General features: G+C 43.2%; 1 protein-coding gene across 1 annotated transcript in view; it reads right to left on the reverse strand.

Moving 5' to 3' along the window:
* Positions 1–501: 501 nt before the first annotated feature.
* Positions 502–22779, reverse strand: part of LOC129844910 (lysyl oxidase homolog 2A-like) — a 49426-nt gene continuing 27148 nt past the window's right edge. The window contains exons 4-14 of the mRNA XM_055913073.1: positions 12875–13083; positions 11508–11724; positions 10692–10875; positions 9808–9959; positions 7186–7353; positions 4632–4797; positions 4172–4412; positions 3721–3836; positions 3478–3614; positions 2651–2762; positions 502–1078 (exon numbers count right to left, since the gene is read on the reverse strand). Coding sequence (XP_055769048.1) covers positions 1005–1078; positions 2651–2762; positions 3478–3614; positions 3721–3836; positions 4172–4412; positions 4632–4797; positions 7186–7353; positions 9808–9959; positions 10692–10875; positions 11508–11724; positions 12875–13083 — 1776 coding nt within the window. The 3' untranslated portion in view covers positions 502–1004. The remainder of the gene's footprint in view (positions 1079–2650; positions 2763–3477; positions 3615–3720; positions 3837–4171; positions 4413–4631; positions 4798–7185; positions 7354–9807; positions 9960–10691; positions 10876–11507; positions 11725–12874; positions 13084–22779) is intronic.

Consider the following 22779-nt stretch of genomic DNA (forward strand, 5'->3'; position numbering starts at 1 on the left):
TTATTTAATTCCAAGTCATCTCATCTCTATAGAGCTGCTGCCTAATGCTGTCTGAAAAAAAATCACTATTTTGTAGTTCTTCAAATGAAATAAGGCACACTTATGACGGCTGAATAACAACTATGAACCACTTAGATCATGTGTTTACCTCACGGAACAACTGCTGCTCTCTATATCCCTTAATGATCGCACATTCTTCTCTTGTGTAGCAGTCATTACAGAAACACAGAACGGATCTGATTTATCTTTAGAGAAACTGTGTGCATTGAGCTTACAGGAAAAAAAACGGAACTAAATGAAATACAAATAATTGATTCAACGTCAGTTGTTTAAAAAACGAAAAATAACACATTTCAGTTAATCACTCAGCACTCCTCTGGGGACAGGGCGTCTGCAAACTGGACAGACAATATATTGATAGATGCAAATAGGTTATCATCTTTAGCAGACAACAGTTCTTTAGAGATTGAACAGAAAAAGGGTCAAACTCATTGCGGGGGGGGGGGGGGGGGGGTCCAGAGAAACAGCATTACGCTAGTGTTCATAGGTGCATAGCTAATTGCCTGCTCAACACACTGTCCTAATTTTAAAAAAAATAAACAATACAGTACACTGTCTCAAAGTGGAACAGGTGTTGAAAAATATTACTTTTTTCCCTTACGGTGGACCACAAAGGTTGGGTACATGTAACTAAATAGCTCTAATTTGATAGCACCAGCACTCTGCTGTACATGTGACAGAAATTTGTGAGATCAGTAAAGACAGAGTTGCTTCTTCAAGCTGGATCTTTAAACCAGTTTTTGTCCCGTCTGCAACGTCCTTATATAAAACGTTGGCACTGAGGTGAGCTTTGCTTTTCAATTTTCATCCAGCACCGTTAGGGAGGGAACAGACGGGACAGCGCTCCCTCTAGAGGTTGGTAATTTCACAACAGTCTTGCTGGTCATTCATCAGTTTCGCAAAATAAATTGTTCCTCCCGGTCTTTCCATTGAGTCCGTCCACACTACCTGTGTCCCAGCTGGTTATTCACGAGGCCACGGAAAGAGGATTCTTCTGTCTCAGAACTCATTGAGCCACCTGAAGAGGAGAGACAAACGGGACACATGAAGAACTGCACTCATTGGTGGGCACAGGGTACATTGGTTGTCAATAGAAATGAATCTGTATAGTTACAATAGTAGAAATACTTCAATCACTGAAGTCTTCACCAGCCTTCTCTTTTAACTGAACTGATAGTTTTCATGATCTTTCACAGGAATGCCAGGCTACAACTGGACGACACACCTGATGTCCTTGCTAATACATAACAGTCAAACCAGTGGCTTGTTCCTGTTTTCAAGTTCCTATTGTTAATGCCACTGTAGCACTCAAGTGCCTGATTCACACTATAGGGCCAACCTAAACCATACTATGCTGGCTTGGATATTTTCTTTTCACGTGGTCTTTTCTAGCATGGTTCCAACAATGGGGGGGGGGGGTTTGGCGAAAGTTATGTGTTTTACTTTGTAATTTGTTCTATGCCAACCACTTACATGTCAGTTTAACACCCTGAATGCGTCCATACATAGATGGATAAGGTAATACTCAGAGTTGGTGATGCATCGCAAACAGAGGCACCAGTTGTATAATTCCTATCAGTGGAGGCTGCTGAGGGAAGGACGGCTCATAATAATGGCTGGAACGGAGCAAATAGAATGGCATCAAACGCATGGAAACCACGTGTTTGATGTGGTTGATACTATTCCGCTCCAGCCATAACCACAAGCCAGCCCTCCCCAATTAAGGTGCCACCAACCTCCTGTGATTCCTATTAAGTGTAATTTATACCCTGCGTACTTGCATAGCAAAAATATGTGAAGGTGCAGTGACTTAAATAAAATGTAAAGATGACATTAAATTAACACAGAGATTTTCTGTCTGGAGACAGGAATAAAAAGGCAGGATGTGGACAATTTTGTTAGGAAAGCAAAGCAACTCTATCATTTATGTTGTAGGTTTCAGATAAATGTATAGGTGATTAATTTACTTTTTGTAAAACAATCTATGTAAATACAGTTTGATTTGATAAATTGCAGCGACTTCATTTGTAACTTGACGCAACTTTTCAGGATCGCCGTTTTGCACTCTTACGTTGTGTATGTGCCTAGGGTATAAATTAGGCATTCATCATGTGAAATGTTCAATTAACAACTGTGAAGAAAAATAAACTAAAAGCGTGTTGAGGTGTGAAATTTATTTTCATAAGCATTGTTGTCTTCTGAAAGACATTAAATTCCAGACAGAATAGAGTGGTGTATATTTTTCCCCCAATGCTAAAAACGGCCACACACAAACATCTGAATCAATCAAGTTGAGCAATACACTAGATGAGGCAGGTAGCCTAGTGGTTAAGAGCGTTGGGCCAGTAATCGAAAGGCGCTGGTCCAAATAACCGAGCTGTCAAGGAGAAAAGTCTGTGTCCTTGAGCAAGACCGGGATGCCGTACTATTAAAACATTTATTTCAATTTTGCGATTGCCTTTTCACGCATTTATTTTCTCTGAATTTAAACCTCTTCGGAATGTGGTCATCCATAGACAAAATGGCTTTGAACAAGACAAGTGTCCAGCACATTCAATAATGTTGTAGCCAGTAAGCTCCAGTCTCTCACCGATATAACAGTTGTACATCCATATCCTGTGGCCGTCGTATCGACACCTGCACTTCATAACGTTGTTGGTGTAGTCGGACTCTGCTACCTCAAAGTTTGGGTTGATCACAACCTAGGGAGAGAAACAACGTATTGATGATGTTATCAGAGCACCCACATACTCTTGCCATGACCAAAAGACCGATCTGTGTTGGCAGCGACTATTAGTGAAATTCTAACATTTATAAAATGCTGGGAAAGTGACCAGCAGAATGACTAAAAGTGGATTCCATTGAAATGAATCGACTCCTGTTAACCCCATGGAATAAGAAGTGGAAAGAACTGTCACTACTCCAAGCTTATTACACTGAACAAAAGTATAAATGCAACATGCAACAATTTCAAAGATTTTACTGAGTTACAGTTATAAGGAAATAAGTGAATTTTAAACACAACCCAACCAAGCTGCACTGCTTCTTAACACAGCGCGCATCCAACCCGTAAGCCAGCCGCACCAATGTGTCAGAGGAAACACCGTGCACCTGGTGACCTTGGTTAGCGTGCACTGCGCCCGGCCTGCCACAGGAGTCGCTGGTGCGCGATGAGACAAGGATATCCCTACCGGCCAAACCCTCCCTAACGACGCTAGGCCAATTGTGCGTCGCCCCAAGGACCTCCCAGTCGCGGCCGGCTGCGACAGAGCCTGGGCGCGAACCCAGCAAGGACCTTGCTCCCATATCATATTTGGATGTAGAGATTTGCATGCCTATCCTAACATAATTGTTATTTTAAATGATGGAAGAAATGTTTTGTTGTTTGAAATAAGACAAATTAAATACGATTCTCACCTGGAAGATGTAGTCTCCTGGCACAACGTCTGTCACATCTATCCACTGACAGTCAATGTCGTGTCTGTACGTATCCCAGCACCCAACAGTGATGCCCTGCTGCCCGAAGTTAGCACACTCGTACCTCTTCTCAATACCTGCCCGGCCAGAGAGACAACAGTGCTAAAGTAGAGAATCAGGAACATAGACGAGGTTTCTCATGATCATTTTCATCATTTGTTTTTCACATTAAAGCCTCTTTACCCTCTTCACATTGGGTGTCCTCCAGACAGAAGCTGGCCTTGTGTCCCTCTGCCACCTTGGTGCCGTTGAGGCTCAGTAGGTCATAGTGGGTGAACACTTCCATGCTGTGGTAGTGCCTGGACAGGGAGACGGAGAAAGTCCATCATCATCATCACCACCCTCCTTATCGTCATCATCATAACCAGCCTGTACACCCACAGCAGGCACTGCCTCCACATGACTACAAATCAGACCACAAATCTATGATCGCACAAGACTGCGACAATGACCACCCTCTCCAGAGGACTTTTATTGCAGCACGGTGATTGTTTTCAACTCACGTAACACAACGATGCTCGCTTGCATGCCATTGTCCAACCCCTCCTTCATCATACCTTCCACTACTTAACTCAATGACTAAAACTGAAGGGCCCAGGAATTCATCCTCCCGTCCTATGCAATGTTTCTATACCTGTGGCACTCGTGCCAGATCCAGGAGTGGTGTGCGGCCTTGGGGCGAAAGTCTGTCAGTCCGTTGTTGTGTATCTGGGAGGAGAAGCGCAGCAGGCGGCGGTAGGAGGACGATGTGGCGGCGGCGGCGCTGCTGGACAGACAGTGCTCCTCGTTGGCACACTGCAGTATGTACATGGGCCGGTCCTCCAGGTACGTGGTGTGTTCCACCACCTGGGCGTTTAGAACCAAGTCGGGGGCCGCTGTATGCCGAGGCAGAGGATAGGTTGTTGTTAATATGAAGATCAGAGCCTGCACTTTGAATAGAGACCCAATCAAGGATTCAAACAACAGCAAAATGGCCGCCCAACACTTTTTGGGGGTAACATGGACTTGTCCAAGAACAACATTATTATTTATTTTTTAATGTTTTGCAATGGTGTGCCATAATGAATGCGACCCAGCTATTGTAAGTGACTTACTCTCAGAGCAGGAGACTCCAGCAGCGAAGCGTCCTCCCCCTCGGGGGCAGTCGAGGTGTTTCCCATGATGGAGGCACTGGGCCAGAGTCATCTCCGTCCCCGAGCACCTGACCCCGCTCATCACCACGTCATCAGCACTCACGTCTCCTGGCCAGTACCACGTCTCCTGGTAGTGAGAAATAACACAGACAAACCGATCAAACATAGGCCGAGCTTCAATTCTTCCAACTCAAAATGGACAACTGTCATTTCATGATCCTACCACAAGAGGTTTCCCTATCTACATTTCCATCCTTGCAAGTCGTGAGACTGCACAGCTATTGTTGCGACACGGGAACATCTGCCTAGATGTAGTTGATTGTCATCGTCCAAAACCCCTTCACAAGATAGACATAGAAGTATATTGGTTAGGCCACTTTTTCCTTGGAGGATGTTTTCTAGATTTCATGTTTCTGGTGAGACTTTATAAAGCAAGTAGCAAGATCCTTAAGGAAACAAAGTCTCTCCGTCTGAAGTCAAATGTTGCTATGTCGAGAGAGAGAGATAATGTATTACATCTGTCCTCATGGATCTGACTCAGTATAAAGAGGCTATCATCTGTATGTCTCTGACAACGCCCAAAGCCAAGGGAATACTCCTGTAAGACTCATTATTTCCAGGGTCTCCCACGGAAGGAGTAAGTATGGGTGGGTTGGAGGGAAGGAGGGGGGCTAGGGAGATCTACGGAACAGAGTTTTAGACTTTGGTATCATATGTTCCATCTGCTCTTCTGCCTGCAGAAACACTTAGTCTGCGTCACTAATGGAACCCTATTCTCCTGCTTTTGACCAGTCACTATATAGGGAATCTGGTACCATTAGGACGCAACCTTAGAGTGGGTTGAGTCACTGAGGTGATCTTCCTGTCCGGGTTGGCGCCCCCCTCGGGTTCGTGCCGTGGGGGAGATCTTCGTGGGCTATACTCAGCCTTGTCTCAGGGTATTAAGTTGGTGGTTTAAAGATATCCCTCTAGTGGTGTGGGGGCTGTGCTTTGGCAAAGTGGGTGGGGTTATATCCTGCCTGGTTGGGCCTGTCTGGAGGTATTGTCGGACGGGGCCACTGTCTCACGACCCCTCCTGTCTCAGCCTACAGTATTTATGTTGCAATAGTTTGTGTCGGGGGTGGGTGGGGGGGGGCTAGGGCCAGTCTGTTATATCTGGAGTATTTCTCCTGTCTTATCCGGTGTCCTGTGTGAATTTAAGTATGCTCCCTCTAATTCTCTCTCTCTCTCTTTTCTCACCCCTGAGCCCTATGACCATGCCTCGGGAGTACCTGGCCTGATGACTCCTTGCTGTCCCCAGTCCACCTGGTCGTGCTGCTGCTGCTCCTGTCCTGTCCTGTCCTGTCCTGTCCTGTCCTGTCCTGTCCGTCTGTCCGTCTGTCTGTCTGTCTGTCTGTCTGTCTGTCTGTCTGTCTGTCTGTCTGTCTGTTAGGTCCAAATACATTTAAAGGATCCCCAAACACATAATGACACTTTAATGTAAACTGCCATTAAAAGGGGCATTAGTACACAATCATCAAAGTCACACTTAATCATGCAATTACTGTGCAAAAGAGTTCTATCAGCCCAGTCCAATTTCCAGTCATTAAACTCTCCCACCCATCAACCCAGTTCTTCCATGATTCATAAATACTTTCCAGACGTATATCACCACTGCCAGTGGCATTCAGCAGTTGTTAGTACACTGCAAATTATAGAAAGTCTCTCAAACTGTAGAACCGCAAGCAAAAATGTATATAGAACGCAGATAGTGCTTTCCTTTCGGGCGTGTATCGAGGTGCTTTCCTTAGAGTGGTGTATCACACTGTGGGACTAAAGACAGCTCTTGAATCACCCTTTAAATACAACAAATAATCAAAATAGCAGCACTAATCAGCAGATAAGCGTACCTACCCTACATAGTTTGCTGATGGTTGTAGGCCAATGAAACTTCAAAGAGCAGGAATGAACTCCCCACCACCAAATGTACACTGTTCAAGTACGCCATATAGCCATAGACCTATACATGTGAAGTTTATAGTATCCCAGGCTAGCCTTTCCTCACTCCATCACCTCAGTCAGTGTGGAGACAATAAGCTCTAAGGTCAGTGTGGAGACTCTAAGCTCTAAGGTCAGTGTGGAGACAATAAGCTCTAAGGTCAGTGTGGAGACTCTAAGGTCAGAGCCTCTTTTACTTTCCTTCAGTGAACATCTCCAGCTGTTTACAGCTAAATGGTGTATATAAGAGCCATATGGATATATGGGGTTTGCTGGTGGCATATATATAACTGAGGCCCACTTGATGATGTACTTTTACGAAGACTATTTCCCAACATCCACACTAGGATGAAAACCCATGCTGATCTGTGAGGTCCAATCACAAAATCATACAAAATGTATAATTGACCCTTTTAATATTATTATATGTTGTGGATACTTACACAGAAGCATATTTACCCTTTGTCAAAGAATGTTAGGCTCTTGATTGTCTGGCTGCCCAGCCAATGTGATGAGATTTTGTTGTGTATAAACTCACCTGGAAGGCGTTGTTGGCAAAACCGAGACCCAGCTGTCTGCACACGACTGTAGCCTCTATGGTGCCCCAGCTGTCACTGCACACCGTACCCCATACCAACGAGCCGTTCTTCTCCGCCAGCACCTCCACACGCCCCTCAAATGGGTTCCGCCCACCGCTCAGACGCAGCTGCAAGCAGAGATTAGATGTTTATAAAGGCAGTCCCATTCTGCTCATATATTTGGTGTTTATTGGACAGGGTAGAGATAGAGAGGGAACACAGGAGGAGAAAGTGCTGAAATAGCAGTGGGTCCGATTCGAACCCACGCTGCAGAGTATGTGTTCTGGGTCAGTGACTTAAACCGCTAGATCACCCACTAGGCCACAGATGATCTGTTTATTATGAGCCCAAAAATCCACTTGATTCAAAGAGGTAGTATATTCCCTCACATCTGTGTTAAGTATTCTGTTCTGCATAGAAAACTCAAAATATTTGCCATAAATCCTATCTTTAGGTTTTACCTAAAGTATTTTCAGAGGCAATAAAACATCAAATATTTCTTATATTATGAAAATGTGGCAATAATGTGTGGTTGGTGTCAATAGTGAAATCAGAATAACAAAAAAACACATCCACGGATGACATAAAACAAACATTTACAAATGGCAATGGTTGGCAATAGAGTTATATGACTTATATGAGTAATATACAAGTAACATACAAGTACTATAGAAGTTTTATATGAGTAACACACGTACTATATGAGTACTTATGAGTAATACCAGTGATGTAAACCCTGGATGACTGACAGGGGGTGCAGTATTGAAGCCATCGTGCAGCCATCTTGGTACTCCTCCATTGTAAAAATATACTTTTTGGAGAATATCTTCTCCCCGAGCTGCTGACGACTATTTCAATCTGCACATACAAGAGTAATAAAGGCCCAGTGCACTAGTTTTGTGATCAGCACCCTTACTTCCCGCGGCTATTTCTACCTCTGGCTTCAAAGCCTCTCAACGGTCAATACATAGCATCAGTAATCCAGGGTTTATATAAATCATTGTGTAATACCCATACAGTGCATTCGGAAAGTATTCTGACCACTTCACTTTTTCCACATTTTGTTACGTTACAGCCTTGTTCTAAAATTGATGAAATTGTTTTTTTTTTCTCTCAAAAATCTACACACAATACCCATAATGACAAACCAAAAACAGTTTTTTTGAAATGTTTGTAAAAGTATAAAAAAGAAAAAGTAAATATCACATTTACATAAGTATTCAGACCCATTACTCAGTATTTTGTTGAAGCACCTTTGCAGCAATTACAGCCTCGAGTCTTCTTGGATATGACGCTACAAGCTTGGCACACCTGTATTTGGGAAGTTTCTCCCATTCTTCTTTGCAGATCCTCTCAAGCGCTGTCAGGTTGGATGGGGAGCGTCGCTGCACAGCTATTTTCAGGTCTCTGAGAGATGTTGGATCGGGTTCTGGCTGGGCCACTCAAGGACATTCAGATACTTGTCCCGAAGCCACTTTTGCGTTGTCTTGGCTGTGTGCTTAGGGTCCTTGTCCTGTTGGAAGGTGATTCTTCACCCAGTCTGATGCCCTGAGCGCTCTTGGGCAGGTTTCCATCAAGGATCTCTCTGTACTTTGCTCCGTTCATTTTTCCCTCAATCCTGACTAGTCTCCCAGGCCCTGTCGCTGAAAAACAAACCCCACAGCATGATGCTACCACCACCACGCTTCACCGTAGGGATGGTATTGGCCAGGTGATGAGCAGTGCCTGGTTTCCTTCAGGCGTGACGCTTGGTATTCAGGCCAAAGAGTTCAATCTTGGTTTCATCAGACTAGAGAATCTTGTTTCTCATGGTCTGAGAGTCTATTAGATGCCTTTTTGCAAACTCCAAGCAGCCTGTCATGTTTCCATCTGACCACTTTACCATAAAGGCCTGATTGGTGGAGTGCTGCAGAGATGGTTGTCCTTCTGGAAGGTTCTCCCATTTTCACAGAGATACTCTGGAGCTCTGTCAGAGTGACCATCGGTTTCTTGGTCACCTCCCTGACCAAGGCCCTTTTCCCCGATTGCTCAGTTTGCCGAGCGGCCAGCTCTAGGGAGATTCTTGGTGGTTCTAAACTTCTTCCATTTAAGAATGATGGAGGCCACTGTGTTATTGTGGACCTTCAATGCTGCAGACATTTTTTGGTACCCTTCCCCAGATCTGTGCCTCGACACAATCCTGTCTCAAAGCTCTACGGACAATTCCTTCGACCTCATAGCTAGGTTGTTTCTCTGACATGCACTGTCAACTGTGGGACCTTAAATAGACAGGTGTGGGCCTTTCCAAATCATGTCCAATTCAATTGAATTTAACACAGGTGGACTCCAATCAAGTTTTAGAAACATCTCAAGGATGATCATTGGAAATTGGATGCACCTGAGCTCAATTTCCGAGTCTCCTAGCAAAGGGTCTGAATACTTGTAAATAAGGTATTTCCATTTTTTTTACTTTATAAATTTGCTAACATTTCTAAAAAACTGTTTTCGCTTTGTCATTATGGGGTATTGTATGTAGATTTATGAGGGAAAATATTACTTGAATTTGCAGCAACATGCAGTGGGCATGTGCTAGGTCTACTCACTCTGTTCTGGAAGCCCATGGCAGGAACATTACATCTAACTGCAGCATCCTCCTCGTGACTGCAGCCCAGGGCATCTCTGTTGAAGTAGCACTCAGTGAGGGATTTCTCAAAGCCAGAACACTTCACCTCATTCATATGGACCGGGCCCATTCCTACAGGGGAGAGAAGACACACTGGGAGTCAGATCCATCCCACTCGCAATCACAGAATTAAATATGTATCTATGCTTTCAATAATCCAGGACACAGACACTGGACTGGTTTCCCAGACACAGATTTAACGTAGTTCAGGATTAAAAAGCATTCTCAACAAAGAGTCCTCCAATGAAAAAGCTTTTTAGTTCAGGACTAGGCTAAATATGTGTCTGGGAAACCGGTCCACTATGTTTAATTGAATAGCAGTAATGCCTAACAGGAGTAGAAATCCCACTGAGAGTGGATATCAACTCTCCTGCCAATTTTAAGCAAACTCTGACCCATTCAAGTGGGGCACTTGGGAACATTAAACTGTTCTCTCTCTTTTTAAAACTTTGTCAAGTCAAAATAATTCATGTAAATAAAAATGGATTTTCCACAATATAATGTGTGATCACTCCCTTCCTGCTGTGTCTGTCTCCAGCATATGACAGGACAGGAACATTTCTCTGGCAGTGTTTGCTCTGTAACTAGAGCCAGGGTGGTCCGAGACACACACTGACAGCAGATCAAGAAAACAGAAAATACACTATCCTCTGTTACTGTGTGGTTATACAGTATCTGAATAGTGGATGGCAGAGGTGGTTGGTCTGAGACTTGGATCACTATGGATAAGCGCTTGCATATTCCATTACAGCAGATTTATGTACTTGAATGGGAGAGACAGAGAGAGAGAGAGTGGAGACCTACCTTGTCCCAGTTTGCCTCCAGCGAGGACCTCCTTGGCACTACCGAAGCCCAGTTCTCGACACACCACGGTGGCTGCCTCCAGGTTCCAGCTGTCGTCGCAGACGGTGCCCCATTCACCATTTTTCAGCACTTCCACTCGCCCTTCCCCTATGTTGGCCCCGCCTCTCAGACGCACCAGGGGTTGCTGTAGAAACGATTAACCGTGTTAGGCCTACTGTTACTGAGAAACAATAGTTTACAATCACTTGGCATAGTTAAAATATCCAATTACTTTGAAACGTGTTTATGTAGTCTTTACAGAAACAGTCCAGTAACTCATATTTGGATTTTGTTTGTTGAACCACACAAAGATAAACAGTATCTTATTGTTCCATACATCTGAGCTTATTGTGAATCACAGAGAGAGAGAAGGAGAGAGTTTGAGATCTCAGTGTATCTATTTTCTCTTTCGTCCAGAGCCCATGACTCATCTGTGAAGTGTTCGAACACAGTGTTCTGCAGTCTCTAAGTTGAATCACATGCAACGTGATACAAAACAGCACAGCACATAATGGAGAAATCAAAGAGTGGATTTTATAGGAAAGATCACTAAATCAAACTGTAATTGTAACTGCTTCCTTACATTAATTAACATTAACAACTAAGGTTTGTCGTTCATAATTTTCTTCTCTTCTGAATGCTTTCCAATTCAATACAAGATGCCAGAGACAGCTCAAACTCTAGTAACATCACATCTCCATCATAAGCAGTCTCTTGCACAGAGGTCCTATGAATCACAGTTCTATGCTCTCTCTCGTTCCAGATGATCCAACCTACCTCCACCCTGTAGGCCTTGCTGAAGCCCTGGGCATGGCTGGGAGCAAAGGCACGTCCTGGAACACAGTTGACCACCACGGGCAAGCCCTTCTCACAGGTGGCATTCCTCCTCAGCTCCACCTTGTGGCCCAGCTTACAGCCATGCAGGCTAGCCTCGTTCCCCGTGCAGTTCACCCCGAAGCCCCAGTAGTTCTTCTTCCTGCGCTTGGACAGCAGCCTGAGACAGGAAACAAAGAGACTGAGTTGAGTCGAGTTGAATTTAGTTGAATTGCACAGAATTTAAGTAGTTAATTTTTCTCTTTTAGCCTGCTGTGAAAACATGAACTTGTCTACAGTACCTGATGAGGAAACATTATACCAACTTTTGTTTTTTAATACATAAAATGGTACCCTACCCCTCATTAATACATTTACCCAGATGAACCTGGGAGGTTTAAAAGTTTGTTTTATTGACTGTTTTAGTACAAAGTACAATGGGAGTATTGTAGTCAAAACAACATGCAATTCCCATCAGTGGGGACTGCTGAGGGAAGGACGGCTCATAATAATGGCTGAAACGGAGCAAATGGAATGGCATCAAACACATGGAAACCATATGTTTGATGTATTTGATACCATTCCACTGATTCCTCTCCAGCCATTACCACAAGCCCCTCCCCAATTAAGGTCCCACCTCCTGTGATTCCATTACCATTCCCATTACCAGTCCAAGTCATTCATGGTCCAAATGTGAAACAAAATACTTTTGTGAGAATATTAGTGGACACACACAGTGTGATTGTTGCACAACCACTTTCTCTTCTGCTCCAGTTAACACCACTTCTCTCAGAAGTACCACATGAGTTTTAGTGACCACAGAGTCAGGGCCTTAGTTTAATATCTCATTAGAGACATGACCCTTTGTAGAGCCACCAAATGGGATGAGTGCCCCCTACTGGCCCCCCACACTACTTCCAACAGCATCTGGTGGTACAAGGACCAACCCCCTCCCCTAGAAGAGGGCCAATAGAGGGATACAGGCCAGAATAGTTTGGCTGCCTGCTGGAATAAACAATCTGTCTGATTTAAAGGAGAGATTCCATTTTTTTATATATATTTTTTCATCTGTATTTTGGATGTAAATGGCATGTTATAGAAGTGTCCAGGTGTGCAGGTCTTTAGACGCTCTACACATGAAATTGTGTCATTTCAAACTTTATCGCAACGTTATATTACATTTTGTTTGACCCAAGCAAAACTTTTCCATGTGCGCATGCAAAGGCTATCGCTTCGAGTCCAACTAAATTGAATATGACGAGAGAGAGACATTTGGGAGCACTTCATGAAGTCTGCATGTATCTTTCCCTCTTTTCTGTTATGCTGCTCACTTGTAGACTTTAGTGTTGTATCTTTTCTCTCCAGGGAAGCCGTACATCCCACAGATGACCCGGCTATTCATCTCAGTCCACTCCAAGTCACAGATCTGTCTCCACTTCCCCCCGTCCTTCACCTCCAGGTAGCCCTCCGTCATGGGAACCCTTTTACGCTGGGAGGAGATGGCCCGGATACGCACATCTTCCACCTGGACATTCAGACTCTGCAGAAAGAGAGAGATACAGAGTCCCTGGATCAGCCACAGTCATTCAATCATATATTATTTCACTTGAAGATTATCAATGAAAGATTCGGGACAGTGCAGCCATGGCATGGAGCCCTATTGAGGCCTTATTCTTCATTTTTGAAGACATATTTGCCTTTAAAACCTCTACGGGATTGGCGTCCCTATAACCGGGACGCTTGAGCTAATGTGCGCTAATATGATTAGCATGACGTTGTAAGTAACAGCAGATCTTACAGGACATAGACATGTCTTATATGGGCAGAAAGCTTAAATTCTTGTTAATCTAACTGCACTGTAAAATTTACAGTAGCTACATTGTGTATTACCATATAATTTTTGTATGTTTTCTATAGTTATGTACTTGAAAATATATCACTTGACCAATTCGGCACATTTTGGGCAGACTTGATACAAAATATTGTCCAGTATTGCAATGCTTCACTGGATCAATCTGAAACGTTGCACACACACTGCTGCCATCTAGTGACCTAAATCTAAATTGTGCCTAAACTGCAATATTATATTATGGCCTTTCTCTTGCATTTCAAAGATGATGGAACAAAACAAAAACATTGAAAACGCATGTTTATTTGTTTGTATTATCTTTTATTATTAATGTGTTATATTCTCCTACATTAATTTCACATTTCCACAAACGTCAAAGTGTTTCCTTTCAAATGGTATCAGGAATATGCATATCTCTGCTTTAGGTCCTGAGTTACAGGCAGTTAGATTTGAGAATGTCATTTTAAGCGAAAATTAAAAAAAAGGGTCCAATCCTTTTAAACTGCAATGCCTTACTTAACCCTATGAATGTCTAGAATTTGTTGTGCTCTGTCACCAACTTGACCAGAGAGGTGAGTTCAGGGTAAGGTGTATCGAGGGCCAGGTTAATACACGCATCATCAATTTGTTTTACTTGGTGACTTTTCACTTCCTGTCGGTCTATGTTAAGCAACGTTTGAGAAAGTAAATGAGATGTTGAAAATGTAATTGATTGGGACTAGGGGAATGGCATTTGCATAATCAATCATTCAATTATGTTTTCCCATTGATCTTCGCTCAATTATAATCAAATCAGTAAAATACAAAGTGGGACTGCAAAAACACCATCTTAAAGCTATCTTGATCCAACATAACAAAAATCTGAATTGCGTGTATTTTATTTAACCTTTATTTAACTAAGCAAGCCAGTTAAGAACAAATTCTTAATTACAATGACGGCCTACCCCGGCCAATTGTTGGTCCAATTGTGTGTCGCCCTATGAGACTCCCAATCACGGATGGTTGTGATTCAGCCTAGAATCTAACCAGGGTCTGTAGTGATGCCTCTAGCACTGAGATGCAGTGCCTTAGACCTCTGCGCCACTCGGGAGCCCAAGCTACACCAAGCTTTTCACCAAGGTACAATAACAGTCGAGACAAAAGCTGTTGCCTGAGGGCTGAAGTAAGCTGAGGGTGGTCCCCTAACCCTAAAGTATGGGGCTAACCCTAAACCCAACCGGTCAGTAGAGGGGTCATGGTCCTCAGTTACCCTCCTCTGTCTGTCCTGAGAACCCTTAAAGGAGAGCGGCGTCTTCACATTTGAGGAAAAGGGAAAGGGGGATACATAGTCAGTTGTACAACTGAATGCCTTCAACTGAAATGTGTCTTCCGCATTTAACCCAACCCCTCTGACTCTGTTCAGCCCCATAAGCCCATAGAACCATAGACCCACAGTCTAACTCCTGGCTGTAATGTGTATGTGGAGACATGAAGTGCTCAGTGCCAACCCTCTAAAAACTCATTTGATAAGCCATAAATGCTGAGCTCAGCCTTTTCTTCAACAGCCAGTCGTCTCGCCTGCTAAGAAAGACAGTCCAACATTTCTGTGTGAATCCAGAAACATTAGCATTTAGTAAAAATGGGGGTGGTTTTCTGGAAATGGCGTCAGCCTTTGGGAATGTTCGTATTCCCTCGACACCAAAAATGTAGTGGTGAACGGAAAGACGTGATTGAGTCAAGACTGTTTATGCAGTGACCCCAGTCACCCGACTACTGACTACATTGGCAAGAGAGAAGACAGTCTTTCATACATTTAAATCCCGACGGTCACTTTATCACTGTGAGTTTCTGTCAACAAAGCAGAGCAAGGCAGGGTGAACGTGGTCAAGGGAGAGAGGGCCTTGAAAGGACGTTAGAAGCAAAGTGGGCGAGGTTTCTCTCTATAATGTAAATACATGACGGGCGGAGGGGAAGCCGGTTTGAAGTGGGGGCTCTTAAAACCATCTCAGTGTTTGGTTTGGCAGAATGGTCCAAAAGGAAACCAAATGGCTGAGAATGTGAGGTGCAAGGGGGACACATGAGACCTGCAGCTGGGATGCATATACACTCATTTCCCCGAAACGAGACCACCAGACATAACACCGGCATCACAGTTTGCTCAAGGCCCACCTAAAACTACACCTTGTTTAGGAATGTGGAAATTGTGCTTATCAAACATAGAAACACTCTTTTGGGAAGGTTCAGACACAAATGTCTCAGAACTAGTGACCTTCATTAATGACTAATATTGTTATCATCCCTAGCCTTGGTGATTGTGTTATGACCTCTCCCAAGGAAGTTCATTCTCTTTGGACCGTGGTTAGCTCCTACTCATCTCGGGGGTCAGACGACTGTAGTCATACTAAAGGTCTTACTCGAGGTGTCATTAAAAAGAAATGCATCCCCTTCCCCAACGTAACAAATATTTTCACATGACCCTCCCCTTGTACTGTAAAATATTTTGCGCACCCTCCCCCTTCATAAAATGTATTCAAAAATAATTATTACCAACATAAATAACAAGAACCATAGCAAACCCTGTGTTTATAAACGCGGATATCAACTTTATCACTTCAGCATGGTTTTGTGGCACAGTCGATACAATGCAGGGCTAAGAAGGTTGAGGGTTCGCTGACCACAACAGAGGAGCTCACTCTCCCTGCCTGTTTCATTACACTACGATCAGAGCCGTCTGCAGACAATGATCAGCTAGAGGGCAATCAGATTTCCAACTAAATTATATTTTTGTAAAGATGACTGAAAATTAAAACATTAATTTACCTTGATTAGATAAGTGTTCACCCCCCTGAGTCAATACATGTTAGAAAAACCTTTGGCAGCGATTACAGCTGTGAGTCTTCTTGGGTAAGCCTCATAAGAGCTCTGCACAACTAGATTGTGCAATAGTTAACCATTATTCTTTTCAGAATTCCTCAAGCTCTGTCAAAGAGTTGGGGATCATGGCTAGACAGCAATTTTCAAGTCTTGCCATAGATTTTCAAGCAGATTTAAGTCAAAACTGTAACATGGCCACTCAGGACATTTACAGATGTTGTATATATGGGGGACAAAGGAAGGGCAGTCATTCAAAAATCATGTCAACTCCTATTATTTCGCACAGAGTGAGTCCATATAACTTCTTCTGTGATTTGTTAAGCCAAAATGTACTTCTGAACTAATTTAGGCTTGCCTACACAAAGGGGTGAATACTAATTTTAAAAATTGATAGAATTTCACTTTGACATAATGGAGAATTTTATGTAGATCAATGACAAGAACATATAATTACATATATTTCAAGCACAGTTCCATAGGGTGTAGACTTTCCATAGGCACTGTATGTGGCCACACTATATAGGACAACTTGGAAGAATGATGATCAGCAACAGCCAGACTGGGCTGCTACTGTGTCTTTCTATAATCTGTCCAGAGTAGACCCACAACTGATACAAATGGAATGAAACATTCAAATAACAGGGCTTTTGCACCATCATTCAAATGTCATTTTACATTTACATTTTAGTCATTTAGCAGACGCTCTTATCCAGAGTGACTTACAGTTAGTGCATTCATCTTAAGATAGCTAGGTGTAACAACCACATATCACAGTCGTAGTAAATACGTTTTTCCTCAATAAAGTAGCTATAAGCAAGGTCAGAACTAGTAAGTGGGGGGAAAAAGCGAGAATACGAGAATGAAGAGGTGAGGAGGTGGTGCAAGGGGGTGTCGTTGGATTATTTAAGATACACTTTGAATAGGTAGGGTTTGAGATATTTTCAGAAGATGGGCAGGGACTCTGCTGTCCTAGCTTCAGGGAGAAGCTGGCTCCACCATTGGGGTGCCAGGACAGAGAATAGCTTTGACTGGGCTGAGTGTGCGCTGCCTTGACCTAGCGGTGGGAGGGCTAAGAGAGGTTTTGAGCATATCCCTGAAGGGGGGGGGGGGGGGGGGGGGGGGGGGGGAAATCCTCTTGCTGCTCTGTAGACAAGTACCAAAGGTTCTTTGCACTCTGGGAGGGGGACACCGTGGAGCTGTCAACCGTGATGGAGAGGACTTGGAGCGGGCAGGCCTTACCCGGGAGGAAGAGAAGCTCCGTTTTGTCGAGGTTGAGCTTGAGGTGGTGGGCCGACATCCAAGCTGAGATATCTGCCAGGCACACAGAGATGCGTGTCGCCACCTGGGTGTCAGAAGGGGCGAAGGAGAAAAGTAGTTGAGTGTCATCCGCATAGCAACGATAGGAGAGACCATGTGAGGATAGGACGGAGCCGAGTGACTTGGTGTATAGAGAGATGAGGAGAGGGCCTAGAACCGAGCCCTGGGGGACACCAGCAGTAAATGGTGCAGACACAGATCTTCTCCACGTCACCTGGTAGGAGCGGCCTTCCAGGTAGGATGCAATCCAAGAGTGTGCAAAGCCTGAGACGCCCAGCTCTGAGAGGGTTCACGATGTCAAAGGCAGCAGATCTGAACAAACGACCCACCTACCACTATTGTCACCATGAATGGCTGATAGAGGGGAAGATAGACAGTTGACTGATAGACTATATTGACCTGTGGTATAGTGCATGCGTACTGCATAAGGGTAGTACTAAAACATTGGGGAGGCGCATGCAAGCAGATGAGGAAATGTGCCTATATGGAAGACCTTATATAGTATAGTAGACCTGCAAAATGGCTAATCTGAGTCAGGAAAAAACACACACTACTCTCCCCAAAGCAAAAAAAAAGTTTGACAATCCTCCCCTATTTTGGACCAGCCCACCCCACCCCAGTAAATTTCGAACTGTCCCTTGGTAGGCCATCATTCTAAATAAGAATTTGTTCTTAACTGACTTGCCGAGTTAAATAAAGGTTCAATTACAAAAATCCAAATAATAATTAAATCATAACTAAAAACATGTGTTTGTGGGAGTTGCTTAGGTCAACATACTTGTGTCGCAAAACAAATATGCAAATAAACTATTCATCTATTTCTGTTTAGTCCTCAGTTCTCATCTTTGCAACCTAATGCTAACCTGAACTGACCTTTCGCCGATAGGGCCCAATAAGCATGTTTGTATGATTCATCCTAAGACTATTCACAAACAACATAAATCTTACAACTCTTATGTCCAAGTAAATATGTCCAAAAGTGGTCATTGCCAGTTCGATGGACCTCTCAAAGTAGAAATGGAATTACTGCTGGACTGGACATGTCCTTATGTAAGTTAGACTTTTAATACCCGACTGATTCCTCAACCATTTCCACAGCAGCCATCTGGAACAAGGCGGAATGTTTTCCTGTCTGGGTTCCCCATCCATCAGTAGGTGTCTATGTGAATGTGAGGCAGGCCACGGTCATTCCAGTAACTGACTAATTCAGCCTGAAGCTACTGTGCATTTCTTTCCTCTCATTCACCCCACTGCCCGACTGTGCTTCACGTTGGGCTTACACGTGCCTGTCTTCTCTTACTAAACATGGGGGGAAATTAATGTTAATCATGCTGCAGCAGTTTAGTAGCAAAAAATTATTTTAAATTACTTTCACATCTGCCCCTAGCCCTGCCGTTTCGAAGGCCTTTCCTCATAAATGACTGGAAACTGGATTGGCTCTGCTGGTGTGTGTGTGTGCGTGTTTGCTTGCATGCACACGTTTGTGTGTTTCGCATCTGGAATATCTATTATTGTGTAACACCGAGACAGAAAGTACAAGGATCACCCCCACACACACAAGGACAAGCCCAGCAAACCAAGTCCCAACAGTCCTACCAGCAGGCTAAACCATTATGTGTCCAGTCAATGGACAGCACCACACACACAGAGCATGTCGTCACATTCCAGTCTGAAACTGCTCTTACAGTGGCAGCCCTTAGAGCCTCGATGAGTGAATGGAGACTTAGTAGTGAAAAAGGTAGTGCCACATTAAATAGGGTCCAAAATGATTGACACCCTTGATAAAGATGACTGTATCAAATAAATAATTCAAACACAGAGGTATTTTGTATGCTCAAAAAGATTTGAAATTATATTATTTTATACGAATACAACTGCTCAGAGAAAGAGATTTTGTTTAACATGTAATCTTTATTTCTCATTTTTTTTAATACCTCACCTTGCGAGGATAATAGCACTGAGCCCTTTTCAAAAATGTCTTATGAGATTAGAGACCGTGTTGGGAGGGATCTTAGATCGTTCCTCCATACAGAATCTTTCCAGATCCTTGGTATCCTTCATATGTGCTTATGGGCTGCCCTCTTCAGTTCAAACCACAGGTTTTCAATGCATCCAGAGACTGTCAATTAACCATTTCTTTGTGGATTTTGATGTTGTGCTTGGGGTTATTGTCTTCATAGCCACGGGGAAGTAGTTTGGGGGTGGGGGTGCCACAATTATTTTTTCCATGGGGGGGGGGGGGGATTTTTTGTCTTGTCTTGCTTGAAGATCGACATGTGGCCATCGAGCTTCTATGGCAAAGGGAACCATGTCCTTGTACTGATTAAAGTTCATAAAGGAAAACCACCCAAAAACTATCTTTTAGTATTTGTTTCATTAGTCCATTGTTGATATTGTCCCAAAATGTTTTTCATGTTAGCAATTAGATTTTCAAGATACATAACTTTCAAAATGCAGAAATAAAGACGGTATGCACCATAACGGCTGTACAGTTGAAGTCGGAAGTTTACAAACACTTAGGTTGGAGTCATTAAAACTCGTTTTTCAACCACTCCACAAATTTCTTGTTAACAAAATATAGTTTTGGCAAGTCGGTTAGGACATCTACTTTGTGCATGACACAAGTAATTTTCCCAACAATTGTTTACAGACAGATTATTTCACTTTAAATTCACTGTATCACAATTCCAGTGGGTCAGAAGTTTACATACACTAAGTTGACTGTGCCTTTAAACAGCTTGGAAAATCCCAGAAAATTATGTCATGCCTTTAGAAGCTTCTGATAGGCTAATTGACATAATTTGAGTCAATTGGAGGTGTACCTGTGGATGTATTTCAAGGCCTACCTTCAAAATCAGTGCCTCTTTGCGTGACATCATGGGAAGATCAAAAGAAATCAGCCAAGAACTCAGAAAAACAATTGTAGACCTCCACAACTCTGGTTCATCCTTGGGAGCAATTTCCAAACGCCTGGAGGTACCACGTTCATCTGTACAACAATAGTACGCAAGTATAAACACCATGGTACCACGCAGCCATCATACCGCTCAGAAAGGAGACGTGTTCTATCTCTTAGAGATGAACGTACTTTGGTGTGAAAAGTGCAAATCAATCCCAGAACAACAGCAAAGGACCTTCTGAAGATGCTGGAGGAAACAGGTACACAAGTATCTATATCCACAGCAAAAAATAAAAATCTATATCAACATAACCTGAAAGGCCGCTCAGCAAGGAAGAAGCCACTGCTCCAAAACCGCCATAAAAAAAGCCAGACTACGGTTTGCAACTGCATATGGGGACAAAGATTGTACTTTTTGGATAAATGTCCTTTGGTCTGATGAAACAAAAATAGAACTGTTTGGCCATAATGACCATCGTTATGTTTGGAGGAAAAAGGGGGAGGCTTGCAAGCCTAAGAACACCATCCCAACCGTGAAGCACAGGGGTGGCAGCATTATGTTGTGGGGGTGCTTTGCTGCAGGAGGGACTGGTGCACTTCACAAAATAGATGGCATCATGAGGAAAGAAAATTATGTGGGTATATAGAAGCAACATCTCAAGACATCAGTCAGGAAGTTAAAGCTTGGTCGCAAATGGGTCTTCCAAATGGACAATGACCCCAAGCATACTTCCAAAGTTGTGGAAAAATGGCTTAAGGACAACAAAGTCAAGGTATTAGAATGGCCACCACAAAGGCCAGACCTCAATCCTATAGAACATTTGTGGGCAGAACTGAAAAAGCGTGTGCGAGCAAGGAGGCCTACAAACCTGACTCAGTTACACCAGCTCTGTCAGGAGGAATGGGCCAAAATTCACCCAACTTATTGTGGGAAGGAAGGTTGTGGAAGGCTACCCGAAGTTGACCCAAGTTAAACAATTTAAAGGTGCTATCAATGCTATCAAATAAATATTGTAAAAAAAAAGCTGAAATAAATCATTCTCTCTACTATTATTCTGACATTTCACATTCTTAAAATAAAGTGGTGATCCTAACTGACCTAAGACATGGAATTTTTACAAGGATTAAATGTCAGGAATTGTGAAAAACTGAGTTTATATGTATTTGGCTAAGGTGTATGTAAACTTCCGACTTCAACTGTATATCTTGAAAACTTGAATGCTGACGTGCAACACATTTTGGGACAATATCAACAATGGACTAATAAAACAAATACCAAAAGATTGTTTTGTGGGGCCCCAGGACCTGTGGAAGGACGCAAAATAGCCCCATAACGTAAAAAATCTACCACCATATTTTACAGTAGGTATGAGGTTCTTTTCTGCTCATGCATTCTCATTTCGATGCCAAACCCATCACTGGTGTATGTGGCCAAAGAACTCTCTTTTCCCGTCATTCAACTTAATGTAAATGCCTGGTGTTTGCTAAAATGCATTGGCACTTGGATTAGAACCGGTGCTTTGGTCAGATGACATGAAAATAGAACTCGTTGGCCACGCACACCAGTGGTGGGTTTGGTGTCGAAATGAGAATGCATAAGCAGAAAAGAACCCCATACCTACTGTAAAAATATGGCAACCTCGTCTCAGAGCATTTTGTATGATTCTGTACGTAAATCTGTGATACTCAATTTAGTATGATATGTTATCTTTCGTATGGTATGTATTAATTTGTGGATGTCCATCATCCATTTCGTATGATAGCTAGGTGGCTAACGTTAGCTAGGTGGCTAATGCTAACGTTAGATAGGTGGCTAACTTTAGCTAGGCTAGGGGTTAGGGTAAAGGTTAGGAGTTAGGTTAAAGGGTTATGGTTAAGGTTAGGGGAAGGGTTAGCTAACATACTAAGTACTTGCAAAGTAGCTAAAAAGTAGTAAGTAGTTGCAAAGTTGCTTATTAGCTCAAATGCAAAAGTTGTCCATGATGAGATTCGAAAACACAACCTTTGAGTTGCAAGACGTTTGCGTTATACACCCACCCATCTATTCATCCAAGCACAAGTACCATTCTGTCTTATGTAAGCATACCACATTTTTATTATTTATTTATTTATTTAACTTTTATGTAACAAGGCAAGTCAGTTAAAAACAAATTCTTATTTACAATGACGGCCTACCCCGGCCAAACCCTAACGCAGACGACGCTGGGCCAATTGTGCGCCGCCCTATGGGACTCCCAATCACAGCCGGGTTGTGATACAGCCTGGAATCAAACCAGGGTCTGTAGTGACGCCTCTAGCACTGAGATGCAGTGCCTTAG

Source organism: Salvelinus fontinalis, chromosome 3, assembly GCF_029448725.1.
Source record: "Salvelinus fontinalis isolate EN_2023a chromosome 3, ASM2944872v1, whole genome shotgun sequence".
NCBI classification, from domain to species: domain Eukaryota; kingdom Metazoa; phylum Chordata; class Actinopteri; order Salmoniformes; family Salmonidae; genus Salvelinus; species Salvelinus fontinalis.